This window comes from Pezoporus wallicus, unplaced genomic scaffold, assembly GCF_028554395.1.
Source record: "Pezoporus wallicus isolate ANWC-B61680 ecotype Strahan unplaced genomic scaffold, APGP_CSIRO_Pwel_v1 contig_593, whole genome shotgun sequence".
NCBI lineage: Eukaryota > Metazoa > Chordata > Aves > Psittaciformes > Psittacidae > Pezoporus > Pezoporus wallicus.
Window position 1 is genome coordinate 4,200,492 of NW_026642342.1, and position 24,387 is coordinate 4,224,878.

Consider the following 24,387-nt stretch of genomic DNA (forward strand, 5'->3'; position numbering starts at 1 on the left):
CCAGAGAAGGGCCATGAGGATGATCAGGGGACTGGAGCACCTCCCGTATGAAGACAGGCTGAGGAAGTTGGGGCTGTTCAGCCTGGAGAAGAGAAGGCTGTGTGGAGACCTCATAGCAGCCTTCCAGTATCTGAAGGGGGCCTATAGGGATGCTGGGGAGGGACTCTTCATTAGGGACTGTAATGACAGGACAAGGGGTAACGGGTTAAAACTTAAACAGGGGAAGTTTAGATTGGATATAAGGAGGAAATTCTTTCCTGTTAGGGTGCTGAGGCACTGGAACAGGTTGCCCAGGGAGGTTGTGAATGCTCCATCCCTGGCAGTGTTCAAGACCAGGTTGGACGAGGCCTTGGGTGATATGGTTTAGCGTAAGGTGTCCCTGCCCATGGCAAGGGGGTTGGAACTAGATGATCTTAAGGTCCTTTCCAACCCTAACGATTCTATGATTCTATAAATCCCTTTTTGAGGGAGTGGAGGCAGTGAAAAAGGAGAGTAAAAGAAGGGAAGTAGTTGAATTTTTCAAATGGCTTGATTCTTTAAGCAAAAAGTAAACCAAACACCGAAAGTTTGATGCATTCAAGAGATTTACTGTATTCTTCTACTTCATTACATACTAAGAAAGAAATACATAAATTGTGTTGAAGGGGATCAGAGAAGTTCTAAATTATATTCTGTAATACTGGTAATACTTAGATTTGTCTTGGAAAATTACTTCAGTAATTAAATTATGGATCTTTTAAAGCGATGTTGTATTGATGTGCCTTGAAATGCTTGTTGTATGTAGAATCTGAGAGAAATGTTGTAATGAAAAGGATGAGATCACTCATGGCTTTCTATTTATGTTTTTGCCAACTGTAAGGATATTAACTTCTTGTTTTGCAGAAAGGTGGTTTTGTTTCTTTACCCTTAATTTTGCCCTCAGGTTAACTAGTAAGTTAAGAGAATATTTTGGATAGATAAATTCAGTCAAAGTTAATTAGAAGGTGGAAAAGGTCAAATTCCTTCCCTCTGCATCAGACAGGAATGAAATCAGATAATACTATGTAATGATTCTAGAATGTTGCAGGACATGGTGTGTGATGAGGATAAGTGGCTGTAGCTTTCAAATGCATATATGTGAGTTAAATATGTATTCTGACTTTATTTTCAGTGGGAATTCAGGAACGACACCTCCTTAACTGGTTCATTAAACGTCATGTGCATCAAAACATAAAAAAAAAAAAGCAAGCAGAGATAACTTATGTTTATCTGAATTCTAGTTTCTGGCTCTAAATATCACAGTAAAAATCCAGAGTAAAAGTATGCGTTTAAGAGATGCAGTGCTCAACACTTTTTTACTGAAGATGCACACTTTGAAATCAGTATTAAAAAATTAAAGTTAGGAGTCCTTACACTTTGGCAAGAAGAACCCAAGTTCAGTGTAAAAGCAGTATGTAATTGCATTTTGTTTTCGTACTCCAAAAACTTAAAAGCAATACAGAACATAATAACTGATATCAAAGTGTCCTACTTAAGGACTGAAATAATTGAAGTACAGTTGTATATAGAATCTATTGTATTGATATTGAGAGTTGAAGAAATAACAGCTTGAAATGTTTGATTACTTTTATGGATTTGGCAGCTAAGCTGAAAGCAGACACTTGATAGTCTAAGTGCTATCGCTAGCTCAAAATTTGATAGCTGATAAATACAAGAGTTAAGACTTTTGAACCCATCATCTGCTGTTTCCAGAAAGCAAAGCCAAGCCTTACTGCAAAGATGGATTAAGAGAGGTGCTTTAAGAAGAGAAATCTTGCAGAGATATGTAGCTGAAAACAGCTGGTTTGTTACAGGAGCTTGCGAAAGGGAGTGGTGGTGGTGATGGGAGCAGATTTCTTGTAAAGATACTTACTTGTTTTTCCCAAGGATCTTCTTGCTGCTTTTCTAGATCAAAAATTGTTTTATCAAGATCAAGAATGGGCAAGAGTTGTATCAAGATAAAAGTCTCCCCCCCAACCCTAATATTTTAGAGTAAGTGTACAAGGTATATTATAATTTTGAAAGTTCCTGTTTTCATATTATGCATCTTAAAATAGCTTCCTGTCCCATAAATGTGAGCCCAGAATCACATAAGCACATGTTGGTCTGATTCGCCTAGATAAATTGCACTTGGAAATACCTTTAATATTTCTTAAGTTGAATCTAGAAATCTGGACAAGATGCAGAGATGATGAAAAGGTATGGAATAATTTCCATGTCAAGAATGGCTAGAATAGGATCCTTGATCAAGGAGAAAACAAGTGAGACATGGCGCAGTAATATAACATGCTTTAAACTTTTTATTTGGGGGGGGAGTGGGGGTGGGTGGGTGGTTGGGAGGGAAGGAGGGGCAAAAACCTTGGCACACATGGGAGAAAAATCTCTATGGGGCTATTAAAGATATTCCTGTTGATGGTGAAGGACTCTGAGCTTTCAATTTCCCAGAGAATGTTCTCAGTAAATGTCGCTATGTGCTTGTCTGCTGTTTTTTTATTCTTGGGCATTTGCTGTCACATCTGGGACAGCGGGTTCAGACAGTGACCCAGGATGAACAAAAGGTCTAGCTGTTCTTGGGGTGCGGGAAGATTTCTATGGTAGAGATTAATTTTTTTTTTTAATTGGATCTATGAAATCTATAGCAATTACTTTAACAATGAAATTAATGTTCCTATTAAGGAACATTCCAAACATTAATCCAGCAACTTCAAAGGCTAGTGAGCCTTTCACCTGTGCTGTTGTCTTAAGCTAAATAAAGCAAAACCATGGATAATAAGCAGAGGCAAATCAAGTTATAAGGATATACAAAGAAAAGGAAGGTTAATAGTATTGTTGGCTGTCAGGTGTGGAAGAAGCCCTGAAAAACAAAAAGCTGTTGACTCAGGCTAGTAAATCCAGTGGTACACAGCAGCAAGTTTAGCTGTCCCTGCTTGCATGAATAGAGTCTAGTTATCTCTGTATCCATCAGCTGATGAAACCACTCCGGTTTCCCTGAAAATGACTGTCTATTTAAGCAATGCACAGTCTCTTCTAACTTGATTTCCATCAGTTCTTATATACTTGGGAATTGCTTCAGTGAATAACATCCCTGGTAATATAAGGCTGTTAACCTGCTTGTAATAACTGCAGTTAAATGGATTTCAGAAGGAAGGTAATATGACTCCTCTTGGCCCACTGTATTTCTACAGCATCTTAAAATTCTCCAACCTACTTACTAAAATGTAAATTCTCAAAGCCAAATATCTGATAGGGTAAGGACACTGCATTGAAGAAACAGAAAATGTAGTTGTTCGGAGTACTTACACAACAGATGGTAATACTCAGTTACTGAGATGTGCAAGTAAGTCCTTTAAAAACAACTCCCAATGTAGGGCACTCTAAAAACAAAATAATTACAAATATTAATTACAACTTGGTATGTGAGCATAATGCTTATTGATGTCGCAGATGCAGAGGCTATTTCCTGTTGTTGTGCTTAAGCAGCTGCTGTTAAGGTGTGTCAAGAAAATATATGTAGTAATCACTGAGCTTTATTCTTAGCTTAATCTGAGCTTATTGAGGGGTGGGAGGGGATAAAGTCAAAAAGTTACCTTTGCTTGTTTAAGCCAATTTTTATTACGCTATCTTAAATGAAAACTCAGAGAAGGTAGCTGTGCTATGGGGATGAGCCAACATCTTGAAGACTCTCGGTACATTTAGGAATTCTTTTGCCAGGTCAGAGACCGAGTGTGAACATACGTAATACCAATAAGCTCTAGTTTGGTTTAGTACTGATAGCTACAGAACAACTAACAAAGCTGACTTTCTGATCTTTGTATTTATTATTTCATATTTGTAGAGATACTGATGCTTCAGTATCAACCAGCAAAACAATACAGCATTTGAAACTGGGTAATTAAAGCTGCTTCCTTTTAACTTTAGCCAGATCTTCTGAAACTGCTTGTACCATTCGTTCGGTAGCTTTCTTCAAAATGTTTGCTGTCTGTATGGCATGATCCAGAGCAGAATGTAAAATCTGCTGGGAAATAATAAAATACAGCATGTTAATACTACAGGCAGATGTTTATATAGGTGTAGAATAGAAAATTAGGTTTGTTTAAGGTTCTGTGCAGTGTTTTCACTCTGAATACATGTTGAGAAGAAAAAATTCTGAGTCATGTGAGACCATTCCGGTATTCAAGTTGGAAGTACCTGTTAGTTATTTCTCTCTTTGAGTAATCCTTTCAACTGAGAGATGTTTACACATTTGTAAAGAAGCCCAGTGTGGTGCATGTTTGTGGCATTGGGAAGGTTTTCTTTAGGTTTTGATAGTGGTTTGTATGAAGTTTTATTTCAGTATATGAAATATAATTCCAGAAATAAGAGCCAGTGATCCTTTTCTGTTCCTTTTCCCATTTATGCAGGGACTGAGTTGCATAAAGAGTCTGTAACATACTCATACGAAATAACATACTAATACATAAGCTAAAATACTTGGGATTTTAACTCCCTCCTGTCTTATCCTCAAAAGGACTAGACATGCTTAGGTTGTAATAGACAACTTGCTAAGAATGGGATGTTCAACTGTGTCATCATGTGGGGATGAAAGCTTCCCAGGATAGCTGTGTGGCTTTTAATTTTCACTCTGAAGTCTTACATTTGCATTGGACTCATTAGCATTTCTGTATCTGATGTTGATTGCAGATTTGGTTTGGCCAGACTTCTTGCTGGGTAAGCAGTGATATGAAAGAATAATTTTATCATATGTGCTTGAATAGCAGGTTTTGGCAGCCTCTGAGTTTTGCCTAAAAATAGGATGCATAGCATAAATACGAACAATTTTAGTAAACAAAGAATTTCTAAAATATGAAATAAATATACAAGTATCTTGACAGCATACTCGGTAGCAAGTTAATTTTACAGTGAGTAGAATTTTTCATTTAACTGTAAAACAGAGTCCATTGTAATTTGTGTTACATCTGTATTGCAGTAAGATAGAAAACATGCAAGGATGCAGAGTCAGGAAATCACTCAAAATAGTATTGCGTTCTTGGTGCTTTCTCTGAGTGGTCTATGTGTTAATTCTCAAGTCCAGCTGCTGTGTTTCCAGGCAATTGCCTGGAAATGCCTGAGTAATGCTGTCAAAAACTATGGTGACAAAATTGCCTGAATTTCAGTCTAGTCTGTGCCTACAGTTAAGAATCCATTTTACTTCTCAGACTCCCTCTATAATTTAATGTTAACAATAGTTAAAATAGAACTATTACCTATAAAGAAATGGCAGCAAACAGAACAAGTTTTAACTAATGCAGATCTGCTTTTTAATCTGTGAATGGGAGCATCCTCTTAATCGTGAAATATTTTTTTTTTTTACTACTAAATGTGTCAGTTGAAGAAGTTTGTATTTACTCTTCCTTAAATTAGAAACATTCAAGAACTACTCTTAACCTAATAGCAAGTGTAAATAATTCTTAAGTGTTTTCATTTCACTAATGACTAAAATTCTAATATACAGCATACACTGCAAAGATGAAACTTTCCTTCTGTTTGATACTGGTGAGTTGCTTTTTCCTTGCTGAATCTTCAATGATGGCATTTTCTGTTGTACTATATAGTTATTGCTACAGCTTACCTTGCAGAAAGTCTGTTTACAAGTTCACGTGGCTGTTTATTTTTTTGAGCCTTTTGAGAGGAAAGTCTTTGCTGTGAATAAGCTGGAGTAGTTGAGGCCATGTTTAAAACAAAGACAAAAAAAGTAATTTGCTAGGTATTTATAATTTTTCTTCATTTGGCATTCATAAAAAATCAAGTAAATATCATTCCTGAATAAAACTTAAACATGGTTCTTTCTGTAAATGAGGACAGATTAACCTTTTTGTGTTTGCTGTTGAATTTAGTTCTGTGGTAAACAGTACGAAGATTTATATTAATTTCATACAGTGAAAGACCACAGAGGCAAAATGTAATCAGACTCCTATAATCCTAATCATTAAATGAATACTTCTTTGATTTACAGGTTTATAGAATTTATACAAAGAAGTAACTAATTTGTACTTCCTTCCCACTGCTGAAAATTTGTATTTTTCTGTATGCAATTTTTTCTACGGTGTAGAGAGGAGTCTGAGGTAAGAGACTTTAAAAGCTACATGTTCAATGTTATAAATATTATTTATAAAATAAGGCTTTTCTTGACTTTGTGTGTCACACAATTTTGAGTGTGGAGATAGAATCTTCTTTAGTACTTGTTTACTTTAGGTAACAGCTAGCACTGAAAGTTGGCATAGTAATACCCAATTTTAAAAATTATTCTTTATGGCACTGCAAAATGAGATTTTCCTGTCATAAATGAACCATGGAAGGGACTCTTCTCATGAAGATCGGGTAAGGTGTGTATGGTGACTAAACTTGGCCAGGTGTGTAAAAGTTGGGTTCGCTGATGTTGATATACAAGATCTGTACACATCTATTGTTACTTCTGGTTGCTTATACCAAATTAAATTTGACCTGATAGTTGCAATGTGGCCTTCTGCCTCTTGAAATCTAACCTGTGATAGGTAATTATTTCACTACACATCATACTTATAAGATGAACCCCAACATTTATTTCTACATTTGGCACAAGACTCAACAGACTTTGTAATTCCTGAGTTGAAATTGATCTTTGCTTCCTGTAGGGCATCTGCATCTAAACCCTGAAAACAAAGACATGTTTAGAAAACCAAACACTATTAAAAATATTTTTGCATAGGTATTAATATTTTTGCGAATATTATACCTCTTCTCTCTCCATATGACCTTTTCTTGAATGTTTTGTATCTTCCATTTTCACAATTCGTAAGTTCCTTGTTTGGTGAATCATTATAGGAATTGTAGGCAGAGATGTCTTCTGAATTGCTGCCTAAATCCCAAAAATAAATTAAAAAGGTCTGAAATAGTAGAAATTTTGGCCTGTGTACCTAGGTAATTATTTGTCTTTCAGCGCCATCATTTCTGAGCACTTTGCTGCTACTAACACTGCTGCAATTTGAAGTAGTACTTTTTTGTCCATCACAGGTGAGGACTGAATTTTAAAGACTGTCTCAAATGTAGATTCTTTTTTTTTTTTTTTTTTTTGGGGGTGGTTATTTCTAGTCTGAGAACTGGTGTTTTGTGTGGTTTTTTGTTTGGTTTTTTTTTTGGTTTATTTTTTGTTGGTTTGTTTTTGGTTTTCAGATTTTGTTGGTTTTTTGTGTGTGTGTGTTTGGTGGTTTTTTTTGGTTTTTTTTTTTTTTTTTTAAGCTCTCTCATCTCCATAGTTTTGTGAAAACAATGCAGCCTAAGAGGAATGTGACAGCAGAATTTGGTAGATCTAGTACAGTACTCTTTAGCTATTGCACAAATTAGTACTAACAATAATGGCCTCTAGTGTTTTACGTTAAAGTGAAAGGATATTGCAGAGAAGCCAAGGACAACAGGCAGACGAAAGGTAAGAATAACCTACATATTCAGACTTAAAACTGAATCTAGGACAGCCCATGTTATTATTTTTTTTTTTAGTTTTGGGGTACTAACTGCTTCGGAGTATTCTGCAGTGGAAAGACAAGATTGGGATGCCATAACAGAAACAAATGCCAACTGATTCTCAGTGAACCTCCAAGACATGGAGTCTGGGATGGCTTGTCTATTGATGTAACCAGCTCAGCAGCCTGTGTGGGATCTATATTGGATTCAATGAACTTATATTATTAGGGGCTGGACTAAGGAACAAGAGTATTTTCAGCCTGTGTCAACCCTGAATAGGTCAAAGATTTAGGAAAACTTTTTTATCTTTGATTTTTTGCAGAATAAGAATGCTGAATCCAAAAACTAAACCTGGAAGTACTGATGTGAAATTTTTCAGTTGCCATGTTTTAAATCCCACTTTTAGGATATGAAATATATGTACATAATAATGAGAAAAAGCAAAATCAAAGCATTGTGTGCACACAACTTAGATGAAGTTGCTTTGGACTCTGTCCATTTGAGTTTTGAATATCTCTGAGAATAGAGGTATCATGGCTTCTCTCGGGCAAACTGCTTTTTAGTGTTTGACTAGACCCAGAGTTAACACTTTTTTTTTTATTTCTCATATTTAACTGGAAATTCTGTTGCAGCACGTCTGTTGTCTCTTAGTCTGTCTCAGTGTCTTGTGCTGTGCTAAGCAGTAACATCTGTTAAAACCACAAAAAAAAAATTCAAGCTGCTGAGATGTGATAGGTATGCATTGAACATGATTCAGTAGTAGGCAGAAGCACAGTTCTGGCCTTTGTATGCCATCACTACTTACTCAGGTTGCTGTCTGATAAATCAGTTGGTTTTCTCTGCATGAAGAGTGAACAAGTTCCGATTTTCTTTTCCTGTATGTTTGTGTTTCTTAGAGCATGAAAACAGAATATTAATTGTACCTTAACACCTTTATAACGAGCCTTATAAGCATATTATATTAATGTTTGATCACTTCTTACTTAAGGAGAAATCAGATTTACCCTTAGAAACAACTCTACCTGTATCAGTTATCTGAAAAAGTGCTAAGTAGAAGCTTAAACTAAAAATTAACCAATTGGGAAATTGTTACCCCTTTAGCTAAAGCACACATTCTGACAAAAGGACTCCACTACCAGAGCTGTTAAAAGTGCTTAAAAGTAGAGCTTTTAATAATCATATCTCTGAATAGCAAATTAGTATGAAAATCCTATGTATTTATATATGTTGCATCAAAATATCAATGGTAAGGATTATATAGTTTCTTGGTAGCTTTGAGCTATTAAGGCTTTAATTTTACTGCCTTCAGGTAATAAGAGGAATATTTGAGATGTACTTTCTCCCAGAACAAGAACCAAGTTCCTTGTTTGTGTTATTTTACATCTATTTTCAACTTAAGGCATACAGTATCATCATATTTACTTGGAAAGTATTCTACTAATTCATGAAAATAATGATCAGAAATGGAGCTAACTTTCTTTAAATGACAGGTGGGGGGGGAAAAAAAAGTAGGTGAATTCTACTACATAAAGATTAACATTTATATTTAGATTAATATTATTGTGTTCTACGCTGCATGTATGGTGAGATCTAGCTTTGGTTAGAGATTTGCCAAAATTTGAAACTCCAAAATAACACATGTAGATTTATTTCATCACACTGAGATTTCTATAACTGAAACTTTTCAAATGTAAGGGTCACTCTGTAATACACGTAGAGGTAGCCATATGATCTCTTTCAAGGCCTACGAGGTAGTTGATGACAGTGATAACTTCAAACATTTTACGTTGCTGAACACTTTGTAGTCACCCCTGTTTGGGATGCTGACATGAAGCAACAGAGAACCAAGACAAAGCCTCTTCTCTTAATACGCTATTAAAATAACTCTGTACCACTTAAGCACTCTAAACCTTATGGTGGTCCAATATTCTACTGAGATGGGATACTTTATAATATGAATGTAATCCTCTCTTTAATGGGAGCTCTGCCATTTCTCTGGTCATCTGGTTTACCACATACCTTATGTGATTATCTGCTGATAAACTTAAAAACAAGATTGTCATCTCATTTATCTGTATTAAAGATGTCATTCGGTGTTTCAGGCAGGGTCCAGTATAGAGACTTATCAATGTACGTGCATGTATCCATTCACTTAGCTGCAGGAAACCAAATATATGACAAGGCAAAATACATGATCCACTTACCCATTCATACTTGAATCTTCATCAGCATTAAATTTTTTACTTGATGTATCCTGACTGTGGCATGCAAAGCCCTCAGCAGGATATTTCTGCTCAGGTGAAAGGCATCTCTGTTGCACACAGAAGGCAAACCAAATGTATATATGATTGTTTATATTACTGTGTATCTGTAACTGTATGACATATCAAACAGGATAGTACAAACAATCACAGTGTTTGCACATCAGTTCTGTATTGCTTTTAGTTACCATCAAGTCTACAATTTGATTTATCTTTTCACAATTCTGTCTGTAGAGCAGACTGGGAAGAATATGACCACTTTATTGTCTGAGCAGTTGGAATTCAAGACAGGTTTCATGTTGCTTTTAGAAAGATTAGTATATATGAATGAATCTTTCTGTGTTTTAAATATGTTTAAAGGCAAGCAATTGTTTGAAGGTTTTTGCTCTCTGAACAAATAATAAAGTCAGGCTAATAAACACAGTTAAGTCTTTCCTGAGGGAAACCAATTTTATCACAGATCTCTAAAATGTTTGAGAGTCCTTTAAATTTCTCCTTTGGAAACCAATTCAGCAATGTTTTGTTTTCACTATTCATTCTATGATTCTAATGTTACAATATGCTGTAATACCCACAAAGATGAGCTATCATGCTGTGCAACTACTGAAGAGAAAAATGTGTTATCTCAAAGCTGGATAAGATAATGTAAGTTAAAAAAAAAGTGAGGATGGAAACACATCGCATACCATTACATTGGAAGAATGCTTATTTGCTAGCAGACCTTTTCTCAGAGGCTCTCTTTGTCTTCTGGAAGCTGATTCACCTCTCTTTTGTAACCTCAGTTGGTTAAGGGAAAAAAATTAATTTTATTTTTCTAATCTCACAGAGATATGATTAATACCCCAGATAAAACTTCCCAGAAGGGCAGAGATGGTACATAAAATTGCTTCACAAAGGTTTGATGGCAAATTAGGTCAATATCTGCATCCCTCCCTTTTCTTGTTTAATTAAAAAGCCCACACAAATATTGCCAAGTAACTTTTACTGGCAGTGTCATTCTCAGTGCCAGTGAATTTTGCATGATGCAGTGCATTCGGTAGGATTTAGCTCCTAGTGAAACTGATGGTAGTGTTTTGGCTTCAGGAAATACTTTGAGGTCCATAAAACCCAGAAAGGTAGCAATGCCAGGCTGGAAGGAATTCTTGGGTATGTAGTTACAGAATTATAGAATCATAGAATAGTTAGGGCTGGAAAGGACCTTAAGATCATCAAGTTCCAACACCCCTGCCATGGGCAGGGACACCTCACACTAAACCATATCACCCAAGGCCTCATCCAACATGGTCTTGAACACTGCCAGGGATGGAGCATTCACAACCTCCCTGGGCAACCTGTTCCAGTGCCTCACCACCCTAACAGGAAAGAATTTCCTCCTTATATCCAATCTAAGCTTCCCCTGTTTAAGTTTTAACCCGTTACCCCCTGTCCTATCACTACAGTCCCTAATGAAGAGTCCCTCCCCAGCATCCCTGTAAGCCCCCTTCAGATACTGGAACGCTGCTATGAGCTCTGGAAGTACCCCTGTTGATTTCAGAAATTCCAGACATGCTGAATTTTCTATATTCAGCAAATAATTTTAGATAAACTTTTATAAAAACTGATAGATATTTCAAAGTTTTCACTTACGTGTGAAGGCAGAGATTGCACTTGTCACCTTCTGAAGAAAACTGATTTGTCTGTGGGATTACATCAATTGTCTGACTTTTTTTTCCCTCATTGTTGGAAAGAAATAAGTTTTCAATGCTGCTTCTTTCTGGGGGATCAGCAGTGCTTGAAACTACTGAGCTCTGTACAAAGTAAGCATAGCATAGAGGGGTAGTATGTGGTTGTTGCATTGCAAGTATGTGACTTCTACCAGCTAGCATTTTCAGTGTCCCTAACTTGGGATTCAGGGAAAAATGTTTTCTGAAACATTGGCTATGAAAACATTTGCTGATATTTGTCTACGGATGTGTAGAAGGCCGTAAGATTACTTTCTGTGCATTTATGATCTAGGACAAAATACTGCCATCCTTGGCAGTAAACTTAGTTTTCTATAGCATAATAATGTTTGATCTTCCAGTAATTTTGCAGTTCAGAATCTTGGACAGATGAAGTAGTATTTCTTTCAACTAAATGATGGTGGGTAGTTTCCCAAAGCAAAGACAGCTTTGTAAAAGTTTAAAATAGCTGCTTGTATTTTCTTACTTAAAATAGAGTAACTGTAGATTTGAAATAGTAAGAATTACCTCACAAAGGGAATATGGTGAATGGGCAAATTCATCGGAAGTAAGCAAAGAAGACGAGTTGCATTTGCTGTCATCAGTTTGTTCTTGGATGTCTTCAAGCAGCATGCCAAGTCTAAATATTTCCCCTTCCAACTTTCTAAATGCAATTGCAATACACAGTGAAATATGTATAAACTGATACTTTATTTATTACTATAATAACCATATTGGGCATTGCAGTACACTTCCCATAGGATATGAAATAAACTGGAATTCATTGAGCCCTTCTGAAGTATTTGAATTAATCAATTAGCCTACTAGGATATATAAAGCCCAAGATAAATATTGGCCAATCACTTTTCGTTTACTGCATATAGTATTAAGATAATGTTTGCACTTAAAATTGTAATGGATAAATGAAGTACTGGTTGTAAAACACTCAAAATGCAGAAAATAGACTGAGGTACTAATTATCACTTCTGACCTTTCAGGATCAAACTCTCCAACGTTGATAGACTTGTCCTTGTAGTTCTGCAGCTGCAAATTATGGTGCTCTTCTCTAGCTGTTAAGTAATTCCTTTCCAAGGCATCAAGGTATCTTTTCAATTGATTTAATGCCTTCACCAATAAGAAATAATTCAATAGCAATTGTCATTATGATTTAGCACACCATAGTGATAGCTACTTGTGCTAGGTAAGCTAGATGCTGTTGACAGTGAAGTTGTTAAGAATTCTGGTACTGCTGTGGATTGGAACAGGACTGCATCTTGTATATCCACTTAGTACTCTGTGCTGCTCTGTTGTGTATGACTAAAATACTAACCCATGACTTATGAATGGACACCCTGCATGTCAAAATTAGTAACTTATATGGAAACTTAATGCCTTTTGCTAATAGTTTTGAATTGTAATGCTTAAAGAGATTTAAAAATTCAGCCACCTACTGAAGACTTTGATTATTGCCTTTTAAACTCATAATTTGTGTGAGATGAAGAAAAAAAGTATTTTTAAACACCTCTGATGAAAAGATGGAGTATATTGCCTGCACATTGAGTCTACAGCCATTTAAAGTGCATTTCAGATAAGTGAAAATACATAAATTACCAGACAGTTGTCTTGTAAAAGTAATGTCTCTTGGGTCATATGCTTAGAGAAGTCTTCCACCTTCAAGACAAAATATTAGAATTTTATTAAGGATTTTAAAAATGAATATGACAAATGAGTATAAAATCTGAGCATCAATAGAAGGTATATATTGAAACAGAGCCCCTTACTTTCTTTATCACTTCATCTGTCTGATCCTTTAGTATTTGAGTCATCTTTTCTCCTAGTGTTAGTTCTGGCAGTAAATTAGAAGGATTTGGACAGTATGCTTCTACTGTCCCAACTGCTGGTAATGCTGATGCTGTAGTTCCATACTGTAATCCTACAGAATACAAGGGAAGATTAATCCATTGGAATTTCTGCCCAAAGAGTCTGCCCATAAATGCTAATAAATTACATAAAGTAGTAATTTGCATACGGTAATTATTTACTTGCTTGAGACAAACCATGTGTAGATTGTATAGGGATTGGAGCATGTACTGTAAAGACTTCAGAGGGCATTCCAGTGTCTCCTGAGTAAACAGCAATGCTAGCATTTGGACAATCTGACTGAGTAAGTACCTGTTAAAACAAGAAATTTGGTTGTAAAAATATAAAGAACACTTATGGACATAAACAAGAAATTTAGAAATAAAACACAATGCAAGTTATTAATATTAATGAAATGTTTATTATAACAATCCCATATAATTTGTGTTTATAGTTTGATATATGTATAGTGTCTTTCTGTTTAAATACTTAAACTCTATGTTGTGAAAATCTAAACAGGATTTGTATAAATGGGATGTATAATATGAAGGTGACAAGATAGTTTTGAGAACTATTTATAGTTCTAGAGATCAAGGAGAAGGAAACAAAAAGCTTATTTGAGAGATTTTTACCTTAGGATTCACTCTCAGATGGTCGATATGATTTTGGGTGTCAAGGTGCTGTGTCAGCATCTTGTTTGCAGCCAGAAAAGTATTAAAACTTGTTACAACTCAAATGATTCACTGAGAGAGCAATCTAGGAATGGACTTAAGCATCTGTATAGCTCTGTCAGTCAACTCCATGGCATGAAACGGAGAAGAGATTATCAAATTATTAACAAACTTTAAAAGAAATTTACTACAATAAATGTTGTCAAATTAATTATTTAAAAAGAATTGACTTGTCAGTTAATACAGCTGAAATAGTTGAAGAGTATTAAGATGTTCAAGGGCAGGTTGGACAGAGCCTTGGGCGATATGGTCTAGTGTGAGGCATCCCTTTTCACGGCAGGGGGGATTGGAACTGGATGATTTTAAGGTCTTTTTCAACCCTAACTATTCTATGATTCTATGTGAAAAAGGCAAGGATGCCTATCAAACACAGGTACAGTATAAAAATGTAGTTTTAAGAATAATCTTTAAAGTACTTACATGTAGATGTTCAAATTCACCAAAATACTGGAAATAACAATTTATTGTGATTATCCTAATGGTTTGATGGGATGCTTTATAATTGCAAATAACACTCCAGAGCATCACTAAATATTTGGTAATCTAAATTTCATATAAATTCAATCCCACAATATTTGATTTGGCTTGTGGACTGTGGTGACATACTTGCTGATACCTATAGGCTGCCTGCATGAACTAGTCATGGTAGTTGGACACAGTATCTTCTAATGGTAAAGCAATCTTTACCAAATATTAAGAATTAAAGCATTTTAATTACCTCCAGCTGTTGCAGCCATTCTGGAATGCCTGATTCTTCACTATTCCCCACTGCAGCAGAATTGAAATAGTTCTTATTTTCTATAACTTTCACAGTTACTGGTTTACATAGTGAAATAGGGAAGGATTTTGCTGTTTCAGTTGTTGGAACTGAGTTAATGTTGTCACTCCTTGTTGGTACTTTAACTTCTGAAGGAACTTGGAAGAAGTCAGGAAGGCAGTAGTGAGCTTGACCTTGCTCACATTTGAGCTGATGAGGTGAAACTGTTCTCTTAAACAGGGTGCTCTCTTCTTTCATGTTCTGAAATATGTGTGTGGTATTGTTCTCATTAATTAATTGTAAATTTTCTTGCTTGTACCCACACTTAGCAGTAGAAGAAATAGGTTTCTTTGAAACAGGTCTGTTCTCATTGAGCAAATTTTTATTTTTATCACCAGTATTTACTTCCTCGTGCTTTTCCAAGTGATATTCTGCAGAGTTAGTTGCCCACTGTTCATGTGCCAAAAGGCCTTTGACATGTTCTGAAGGCTCAGGTTTGCTTACGGTGTCATTGATACTTTCCGTAAGAGATGTCTCTGGTATTGTCTCGCATTCAATTAACCGATATGTGCTTGTTAACTCTCCTTTAGAAAAATGACGCAGGAGGACATTGGACATTTTTGAGTGAGTTAGATGTTCTTTGCTATCTGCTTTACTATAACTACTAATAGGTAGTTCTTTCTTAAAGGGAGCTTGACTTCCAGGCATTTCAGCTGAAATTCCCATTGTTCCTACAGCACCTCTGCAGTGGTGACTGGAGAATTCTTCAGGTTGTGAATGAGTTTTGTAATTTGCTGCTGTTTTTATGTTTTTGTTATCTTCAGAACAGACTAAGTTTAAAATACCAGAAATCTCTCTTGTACAAGTACAGTCATTCAAATTACCTGAATCATCATTGTATTTACAGTTTACTCCTGCATCTCCATCGTATGGTAAGTCATCTTGTTCCTCATCAGTTGCATCTGTGATACAACCTCTATCATCTGAAAATAAACTATTCATTTGAGTTTTCATCCAGTCTGATGGTTTGCACTTCTTTGTACTCTCCATGTCCAGTTTACATAAAATATACATGCCATTGCTTCTCCACTTCTGGCTAGAGCTTTTATTAATGCATTGATCAAAATCTGTAACGTATGAGTAATAATTATTTTATACTTAAATACATCTGAGAATAAAATGTGCTTGTGTATGCTACCTACTGTAGGCTTTTTAGGACTATCCACCTGACTTGGATGTTTTCTTATTTACACTAGGAAAGTCTGGCTTAATGACCAGAGGAAGTAGACACAAATGCCAAAAGCATTGTGAAAAAGAGAACTGAGCTTAGCACCAGGTATTTGTCCTTGTTCTTAATCTTTCTGTAGTATTATAGAGTAAAACCCTTTGTGATGGAGCTAACAACGGTAGTAGAATTTAACCTCAGTTTTAAAAAAAGTAATACACTTTCTCTTAGCTTTTGTGTCCCCACTATATTGCATTTCTTCAGCTTCTGCACCAGAGAAAACCCCCTGAACTTGCTTTTAATTTCATTGTTACCCCTTTATTTCATCAGATAAAATGCACAGAATTAGTACGACACTAAAGTAATGGCCAGTCTTGTCAGCTTCCTGAACTGCCTAGTTTCACACACACCGCAGCCGCTAAAAGTGGAAAGAAGGCACTTACAGCACTAGTGTCCTGCAAGCAGCTGTGTGGCTGAGCAGTTCCGTTCTCTGTGAGCTATGAAGCTGTAGAGGAGTGTGTTACGGCGGAGGCTGTGGGCCCGGCAGCAGTTCGCTTCCAGTTGCACCTCATGGCGCTGCGGGGAGCACCAGGTGCGCGGCGCCCGCTGACACGCCCGCAAGCCCAGCCAGGCGGCGGGCCCTGCCCCGGGGAGGGGAGGGGAGGGGAGGGGAGGGGAGAGGGGAGGGGGGGAGGGGAGGGGAGGGGCGCAGGTCTCCCTCCGCCTCCTGCCCGGTCCCTGCTGTGGGCCCGCCCCCTCGTTCCCCATTGGTCCATATGAATGATGCGGCCTTCCGGCGGGGGGCGGGCTGCCGCCGGCGGAGCACAGCCGTTGGGCGCCCCGCCTGTGGGGGGTGGTCGGGCGGCGATTGGCGGGTTCGAAGAGCGGCTGCGCGTGGTGGGCACCACCCCGCCCCGCCCTCCCCGCCGCGCTGTGGGGGACGCTCCGGCAGCGGGGCCGTGGCAGCCCCTCAGCGAGCGGTCGTGCCGGCACCAGGTGAGCGCAGGCCCGGAAGCTGGCGGGGGGCGCGCCGTGGTCGCCGGGTGCCGGGAGGGAAGTGTTGCGGCGGGCAGTTGGCGTCCCGACGGGTCGCGCTGCCTGTCAGCATCTGCTCCGTCGGCAGCTCCTTCGGTCCCGGCTTCACAGGGCTGCGGGGCCTGTATCGGCGAGCCGCTTCTGAGCGGCCTGACGTGTTGGCGGAGAAACTTGGTCAGCTTCGGAAAGCTGGTGTTTGTACGTCGAGTGCGGTGTTGTGGCTGGAAGTGATGCTTCTGGTAGTCGTGGAACTTGCTCCTTTGGAAGCTAAAGCCAGACAGCGATCCCACCAGCTTTTACTGACTGTATAGCCCTGCGAGGTCACCCGTGTGCCTCTGAAGTGTAATCTGTAGCAAAAGAGCATTGCATCAGATATCTTTAATCGGTTGTGTTATCCTTAACAAAATAGATAAGGATGATAAATAGTAAATGAAATTTTAAAGGAGGAGTGAAACAGTCTCTTAATATAGCAGGAACCAAAGGACCTGCAGCATCCTGTGTACAGGGAGGAAGCTGTAAACTGTAAGAATTTGAATTAGACATTATGTTGTGGCATAGCTAAACTGAAGTTATACCACACCTCAACCTATTTATCCACTAGACTGTAGTCTTGCTAGTCGAGTTACTCCCCTTCTTGTGCTTATTCAGTTTTTCAACAGAGGAGCATAGTTAATCAGGAATTCTTTATTAACCGTTTATTGACCTGTCTGCAGATACAAATTTTACCCACCTTTAAGTTGTGGCCTTTCAGCAGTGAATACACTGCTTTAGAAGCCTTTTTAGCCTCATGTGCTGTTCCTGTTAAATTTTTGCCAGCAGGCTGCAGGACACATGCATCCTGGGTTGCCGTGGAGAGCTGTGCAATCATCTTGGAAATTTAAGAGAGCATGCAAAGTCTTGCATCTCAAAAAGATTAGTGAAGAAATTGCAGTCCTTCTTTAAATTTGGTCTGAAAACTTTACGCCTTCTGTTTAAGTCATATTATTATTAGTGTTGAAAACATCAGAAAAAAAGGTCGTCATTACAGTGCAGTCCTTGTGAATTCTTTGCTAAGGTATTTTTATTGTGTAAAATACATTACACTCTACCAGTGTTCCTTCTTACTAATTAATGATTACCTAGAGTTCTGATCTGTAGGTATGTATCCCTCTTCAGCAGGAAGCACTTTATACTTTTAGTTACTTCCGTATAAAGCTGAGACAAAACTTAACTGAAACTTAAGACCACCAATAACTTAGTTATTGGACTCGAAGAAACCTGTATGGGTGTTGTCTGTTGCTTTATTTAAAATGCTGATAGTTAGATGTTCTTGAAACTCTTTCAAGTGTCTTAAAACTACTTGGAATTATACATTCCTACTGGTCTTCTGGAGTGTAACTGTAGAATTTGATCGCAGAATCATAGGATGGTTTGGGTTGGAAGCGTCATTAAAGCTCCTGGGCAGGAACACTTTCCACTAGACCAGGTACTCCATGCTCCATCCAGCCTGTCTTCTAACACTGTCAGGGATGGTGCAGCCACAGCTTCTCTCTGCAACTTGTGCCAGTGTCTCACCACCCTAACTATAAAGATTTTCTTCCTAATATCTAATCTAAGTCTGCCTTCTGTAAGTTTTAAAGATAGGTAGAAGGTCAGCTTTGGTTAATAGGTCAAAGTAATTCTTGAAAAGTTATTGATAGACATAATTTTGTTCTTGTTCTCTTGTTGCCACTTGGCTTTAAATTGTTAATATTTTATGGGGGTTTTTTGTTTGTTTGTTTGTTGTTTTTTTTTTTAGTATTTAGAGAGAACAATTATTTCTCCGCTTACACCTTCCTTTGGGAGTCAGCAAGCCTGACTGATTCTATTGTGCATGTTGAGTAAAAGCATTGCAAAAACATAAAAATCTATTTCTTTTGGGATGTTGTAGAAGAGAAGACCACAATTTTCAAAATAAGTCTTACCTCTTGTACCTTGTCAAATGGGTGTTTATTCTTATTTTGCTAGAACTGTTTCTGATTGCAATTCCTGGCCTTTTCATGTCAACAAATGACAACAGACAAGTTTTCTAAACCAGTGTTCTTCAGGTCCCCATGCACAGTATGATGCAGGGAGCAGCTTGCCTCCCTGCTGGTTAGGGAGGAAATGTTTTAGTAAGCCATGGGTGGTTTATTCTAAAAATAAACGTGATCTGTCCATAGTTTTAACTATAGTTCTAAGGAACATATGGGGAGTTTTTCTTGGTTTATACAGTTTATCTGGATTGTTCTGTTTTGCTTTAAATAGGATCACTTTTAGTTTCTGCTAATTTTCTACTTTTTTGATTTAATAGGACAGATATTTGTATTTTTCCTCTTCATGTCATTCATTTTTTTTGTACCAGTTGTGCGGTCAGTTTCACTTTCCATAATTTAGTCATTCCTGCCCAGATCTGGTAACTATGATCTTGGGTTTAGAAGTTTTTAAGGTTAATATCTAGATGAAATTGTTTGTTTAAGGAGGAAATATTGATCTGAAGACTTTCTGAAAAATTAAGCTGTAATTGCTATTATTATTTCTGAGAATGAAAGAATGGAGAGATACCAGGTGAAGAAAACAAACCCTTAACTTTTGTTTAGCCATTTAACAGCAAGCCAGCTATAGAACTGATTGGGGGGGGGGGAAGTATTTTGTGGAAGACCACAATAATAGGAATGTAAAATATAGGAAAAATGGAAGTGGAAAACTGGCAAGAAATGGTCTGAAACATGTGTAGTACTTGACCAGATGAATAATGTTAAGCTGCATCTTCAAACTCAAATTTGGCAGTGTTTGGAGATTATCGTTCTTGTCATATAATAGACCTTTTGTGTTAACTTTTTGTGAATAGGAGGGAAAAGCTTACATGCAGCTGAGTTGCATGGAATATAAATCATATGATCTACAAAGAAGCCTCTCTAAATACTTTCTATTTCTTCACTGTTTGTTTACTATGTTTCCCCGCCATTGCATTGCTAGTATACTGTATGGAACTATGTTCCCTGTGTGCATTACTTTGGAGCCTGTACCTTACCTAGCGGTTGACGGTTTATTAGAGGACAGGATACGCTATTGTGACCAATTGTGTTTGTGTGATAATGTGTATATATAGTGGATAAATCGGGGGCAGTGGGGCAAAATGGAATCCAGTTCAGTATTCATCACACAGAATAAAAAAGAAAATTCATTGACTAGTTTCTGAATAGGTGTGCATCTGCATCCCAAAATATTAAATATGCAAAGCATTTTACCACTTGGCATCTCAACAAATAGTGTTTTCCTTAAATCTACATAGGTGATGTGCCATAAATAAACTGTACCTGTGTCTATGGGAAGCAAGCAATAAGAAAAGACCAGCACATGTTCTTCTTGCTATAGTACATGTTCATCCTGCACTTCTGCAGTTTTCACAGGTTTTAGCTGTATGTTGGCCAGCTGTAGACTCGTAATTGAGAAGACAGTTAATACTTGCTGTTAATACCTGTGAATCGAGCGTGATGAAGCAAGCAATGCTGCTGGCATTAGTGTATCATGGATCATTTCAGTAGTGCATTATGGTTATTATGAGAGCTACATCTGCTTCTTGCAAGATAAAAACTTGCTGGAATGGTAATGAGTTCTTTATGCTGTATGTCTGCTTAATGTCTCAGTGAGCATCACAGTGTGAAATAGGAAATTTGAAATGGCAGCTATATTACTTCACTTAAATTGCTGTTGTGTTTTAGTACTGGTGATTCTAAAGATTTTTTTAATTTACTTTTTTTAAATTTGTGGAAATTTAAGATTAATTTTCCCCTTTCTCTGTAAGATGACTGTGCAATCTGGCTGTTATCTTTTACTTTACCAGGATATCTTTTTAATAAAAGTTACAGCTAGCCCAGGAAGAAGCTGAGCTAGGAGGAACATTTTATTGGAGAGATTTGTGATCAACTTGCTCTATCAGCTGAAGTGCAAATAGTCAGGATTTTGTGCTGAACTTTTCACATCTGGTGTTTTTTCACATCATAGAACATACTTTGTTTCCCAGACTGAAGGTACTGGAGTAAATATCTTGTTGGCTGGGAGAGGCCTGGTATGTGTTAATTTGCGTGATGAGGTCTGAGTCCCTAATAAGCAGAAGGAGCAATGTACAAATTTATGTTCAGAACTTGGTAACAAAACACTCACTGATTTTATGGTAATATGATTTCAACTTTGCTAAGAATAAAAGGATCACAAGTTATTACTTTGCTGTGAGCTGTCATTGAAGGCTATTGTGGCATTTAAGCTCTTTAAAATTGCAGATCTCATCTCCAGTTTTGGGATGCTAGGAAAGAAGGCAGCACAGTATTTGTTTTCAGTCTATGAATGAGAGTTAAGTAAAATCTTGGAACTTGTTCTGAATTAAGGAAAGAAAAAAGAAGGAATCGTAATGTCTTGGTATATGGAATATGTGAAAAAACTGACTTTGCTCTTTTTTTTAAGGCAGAAGCGGGGATATTATTCTACTGTCTTCTTGTATCTGAAATCTTAACTTGTGTATTTAGAATTGGTTTTCAGTTGGCTGGTGAGGTTTATTACGGGGATATTAGTTCTATTTTGGTGGCATTTCATGTTCTCTTCCTTTCTTATTTTGTCGTAGTGTGGGACTGCCATACTTAAAGATTTAAATAGACAGCTTACATAAACTATCTGCAGAAATATTCTTCTAATAACGATGCTTGTGGTTACTTATGTTAGCTACACCCAGTTCTTTAACTTGCGCGCTAGACAGTATATGTACATTAAGTGGCAAGCTGATTTCTAGCTAAATACCAAGTTTCTTAGGAACAGGATGGTTTATTCTGGAAAGATACTCTGTGATAGAGGCCCTTAAAGGTCCACTTCTGCATCACTGAACACTGTTGTCAGCCTAATATAGGTATCTGATGCTTCTATGTTTTATTCAGTGTAATGATATGCGGTAGCTTTTTGGTTTTGTCTACAGTAGTTTCTAAGATCGCAAGTCACTATGCGACCTGCATCATTGCTAGATGTTCCAGCAATATATTTCTGTTTACAAACCTATACTATACCTTTACTATGCCTAATAGAGCACCTTCGCATTTACTAAAGCTAATAAAGTTGGCCTGGAACTGTGACTGAATATACTAGCAATGAGGATGTATGTTGTTTGTCTTTACATATTGCATCATTCTCCTAAGTTTCTGGCATGCATCTCTTTCTGCTCTTAACTGTTCCATTTTAAGGGATGTATTTCCATTTCAGTCTGATTGCTGGGTGAAAATACAGAGTTTAGTGTGAGTAGAAGTACCAAGTTCTGACTAGCAATTTGAGTGTTCCTTAATGGAAAGTGTTAATTTTCTTTAGTTTTTGGTATGATACGCATTTCTTTTGTTGCATAGTGTTTATGCAGTTTTTATCTGCTACTTGGGTGTTTCTCATAAAAGGAAATGAAAATAACCTGTGAGAATGCAGGCAAGCTGCTTTCTGACTCAGAGAATGAAGATGCTTCTGCAATCAGTTGTCATGGTGGTTTGGATTAGGTTTGTGTTTTTTGTTTTTTTTTTAAGATCTGGCAGAAATAGCTTGTGTCATTAGGTCTCCTTGTGTTTCAAGGTTGGTGATTGTGGGTAATACTGAAAAAAGTGCTAGGCAATGCTTGTTAAAGGAGGAGTTTGCACAACCCTCTAAAAGCAGGAGGGAGGGATGAACAAAAAGGGTATACAGAGTTTAAAAGGCTTGCCATGTTACAGATTTTTAGCATTACTTAAAGGCCCATATGAAATGCTCCTAGACTTTTGTTTGCCTTTAATCCAATGTTGTGTAAACCAGGTTATCTAGTCTGCTTTGCCAAAGAGAGACGTGAGTGGGGGGAGAATCAAGAGGAATTAACCTGCATGAAAGGGCACAGAGGAGGCGAACCTTCTCTTGCCTTTATCTAGACCCCCCCATCAACAGGATTCATGTGGTTTAAGTAACCAAAGAACTAAAGGAAACCATGAACAGACAGCATTTTTAGAAATAGCATGATAAGTATCTCCACTGTTACCGTGCCTGATGTAATGCAGGATCTTGATTAGCAATTAGATAAAAAAATGTTGGTCTCTTTTCCTTTAGTGTTGAATTCCAGTCTATGCTTTCACTTTGAGCTGTGGCTGCTGATCCTTACTTTGTTTTGATCAGAATTTGTTGCCACCTCTTGTTTTTGGTTTTCGAAAATAATCTCCCAGTTTAGAAGGATTTCCCTGCTAGGACCTTGTAAAAACTTATTTTAAAAATATAAATAGATTTTAATAAACTATTATGGTTTATGATTACATATTTAAGCTTGTGAGTTAGTTGTGGGTTTTTATGCAATATTTCCATTACTTTGATATAGTTGTTAATATTTTCAGTGCAGTTCTTTTACAGTCCTATTTTGGGCTGTTCTGGGCATACTTGTGCTCTTTTGTCACTGGGGGGATTCTCATTCTGCAGTCATTTTGATTACAAGTAAAGAAAATTGGTGAGTAAATTAAAACACTTGGACAAAAATCTGTTTCTTCCATTTGGGTAAATGTAGTGCTAGAAATGGTATAGAGAGGGAAGTGAAGAATAGAATCAGTTGGATCACTCAGGATGTTGTGGCAGATAATGATGTATTTGCATAATTTTTCGTTTAGCACTTAATTTTTGAGGGGATGAATGTAATGAGTGTCAAAGTTCCTATTATTAGTATTTTTCTACTCCCTTATAATCTCTGTGCTTCTGTTAACTGTTTGGAAAAGACTGCTGGTTATACTGAGGTAATTAAGTCTTGGGTATTAACTGGCCAAGAAGAGAGGTGGAATAGTTTCATAGATAACAGAATCAACTTTCAATACCTTGCTATAGTAATTCTGTTCTTTTGATTCATAAAGGTAGTTATCTGTGCATTGGTTTCATATGTAAAAGACAGTCCTGTCTGCATGATTTGGGGAGAGGAAACTTCATGTTTCTTTCTCTATTAGTATGCTGTAAGTGAAAATCCAGACTTGCAGAGCAGTGGCTGGTAGGATTCCTATTTTGTTGAAAGAACATCACAAGTGGCCCAAAACCAGTACAGTACACACCCATACCCTTGTTTTAGGGTTGTCTGCAATATTCAGTAATGTGTCTTAGTTTCATACTGGCCCATATTTTTAAGTCAGCATGGCAAATATAATTGGGGTGGAGGAGGAAGCATCTGAATCAAGAACATTAGATAGTGGTATTAATTTATTTGCAGCTTGTCTGATTAGACTGATAGCATAGGATGTGTTAGGTTGGGTCTTTCCCATGATATATAGTGATTACAAGCTCTGCAGAATCTGCTTTATCAGACTCA

At 37.3% G+C, this 24,387-nt stretch overlaps 2 protein-coding genes across 7 annotated transcripts in view; one reads left to right on the forward strand and one right to left on the reverse strand.

The window, feature by feature from the left end:
* Positions 1 to 3,759: 3,759 nt before the first annotated feature.
* AKNAD1 (AKNA domain containing 1) lies at positions 3,760 to 15,924 on the reverse strand. Of its 5 annotated transcripts, none has more exons than XM_057429225.1 (14): positions 14,765 to 15,924; positions 13,498 to 13,627; positions 13,237 to 13,388; positions 13,067 to 13,126; positions 12,447 to 12,580; positions 11,984 to 12,119; positions 11,382 to 11,542; positions 10,442 to 10,532; positions 9,699 to 9,805; positions 8,300 to 8,385; positions 6,770 to 6,892; positions 5,627 to 5,708; positions 4,652 to 4,799; positions 3,760 to 4,030 (listed from the first exon to the last, which is right to left on the reverse strand). In XM_057429225.1, exons 1-14 carry the CDS (start codon positions 15,875 to 15,877, stop codon positions 3,911 to 3,913), a joined length of 2,643 nt encoding a protein of 880 aa, XP_057285208.1. In that variant the 5' UTR covers positions 15,878 to 15,924; the 3' UTR covers positions 3,760 to 3,910. The 5 variants fall into 5 exon arrangements, 3 of the variants coding, with proteins under 3 accessions (XP_057285208.1, XP_057285207.1, XP_057285209.1); XM_057429224.1 differs by having other exon boundaries at positions 3,760 to 4,033; XM_057429226.1 differs by lacking the exons at positions 3,760 to 4,030; positions 4,652 to 4,799; positions 5,627 to 5,708 and adding an exon at positions 6,394 to 6,686.
* Positions 15,925 to 16,937: 1,013 nt separating this feature from the next.
* The window catches only part of GPSM2 (G protein signaling modulator 2), a 30,326-nt gene continuing 22,876 nt past the window's right edge, over positions 16,938 to 24,387 (forward strand). Inside the window, exon 1 of one of the 2 annotated variants that reach the window (XM_057429227.1) lies at positions 16,938 to 17,024. The gene's annotated coding sequence lies outside the window, so the exon portion shown is untranslated. The remainder of the gene's footprint in view (positions 17,025 to 24,387) is intronic. The other variant, XM_057429230.1, reaches the window with a different exon arrangement.

Bases quoted from the DNA above. Each gene is read 5' to 3' on its own strand.
- AKNAD1 (XM_057429224.1), bottom strand. From the start codon at position 15,877: ATGTATATTTTATGTAAACTGGACATGGAGAGTACAAAGAAGTGCAAA. The intron at 13,389-13,497 runs GTAAATAATTAC...TGTATTCTGTAG, and splicing joins ACATGGTTTGTCTCAAGCAA to GATTACAGTATGGAACTACA. The intron at 8,386-9,698 runs GTAAGTGGATCA...TCATGCTCTAAG, and splicing joins GAAGATTCAAGTATGAATGG to AAACACAAACATACAGGAAA.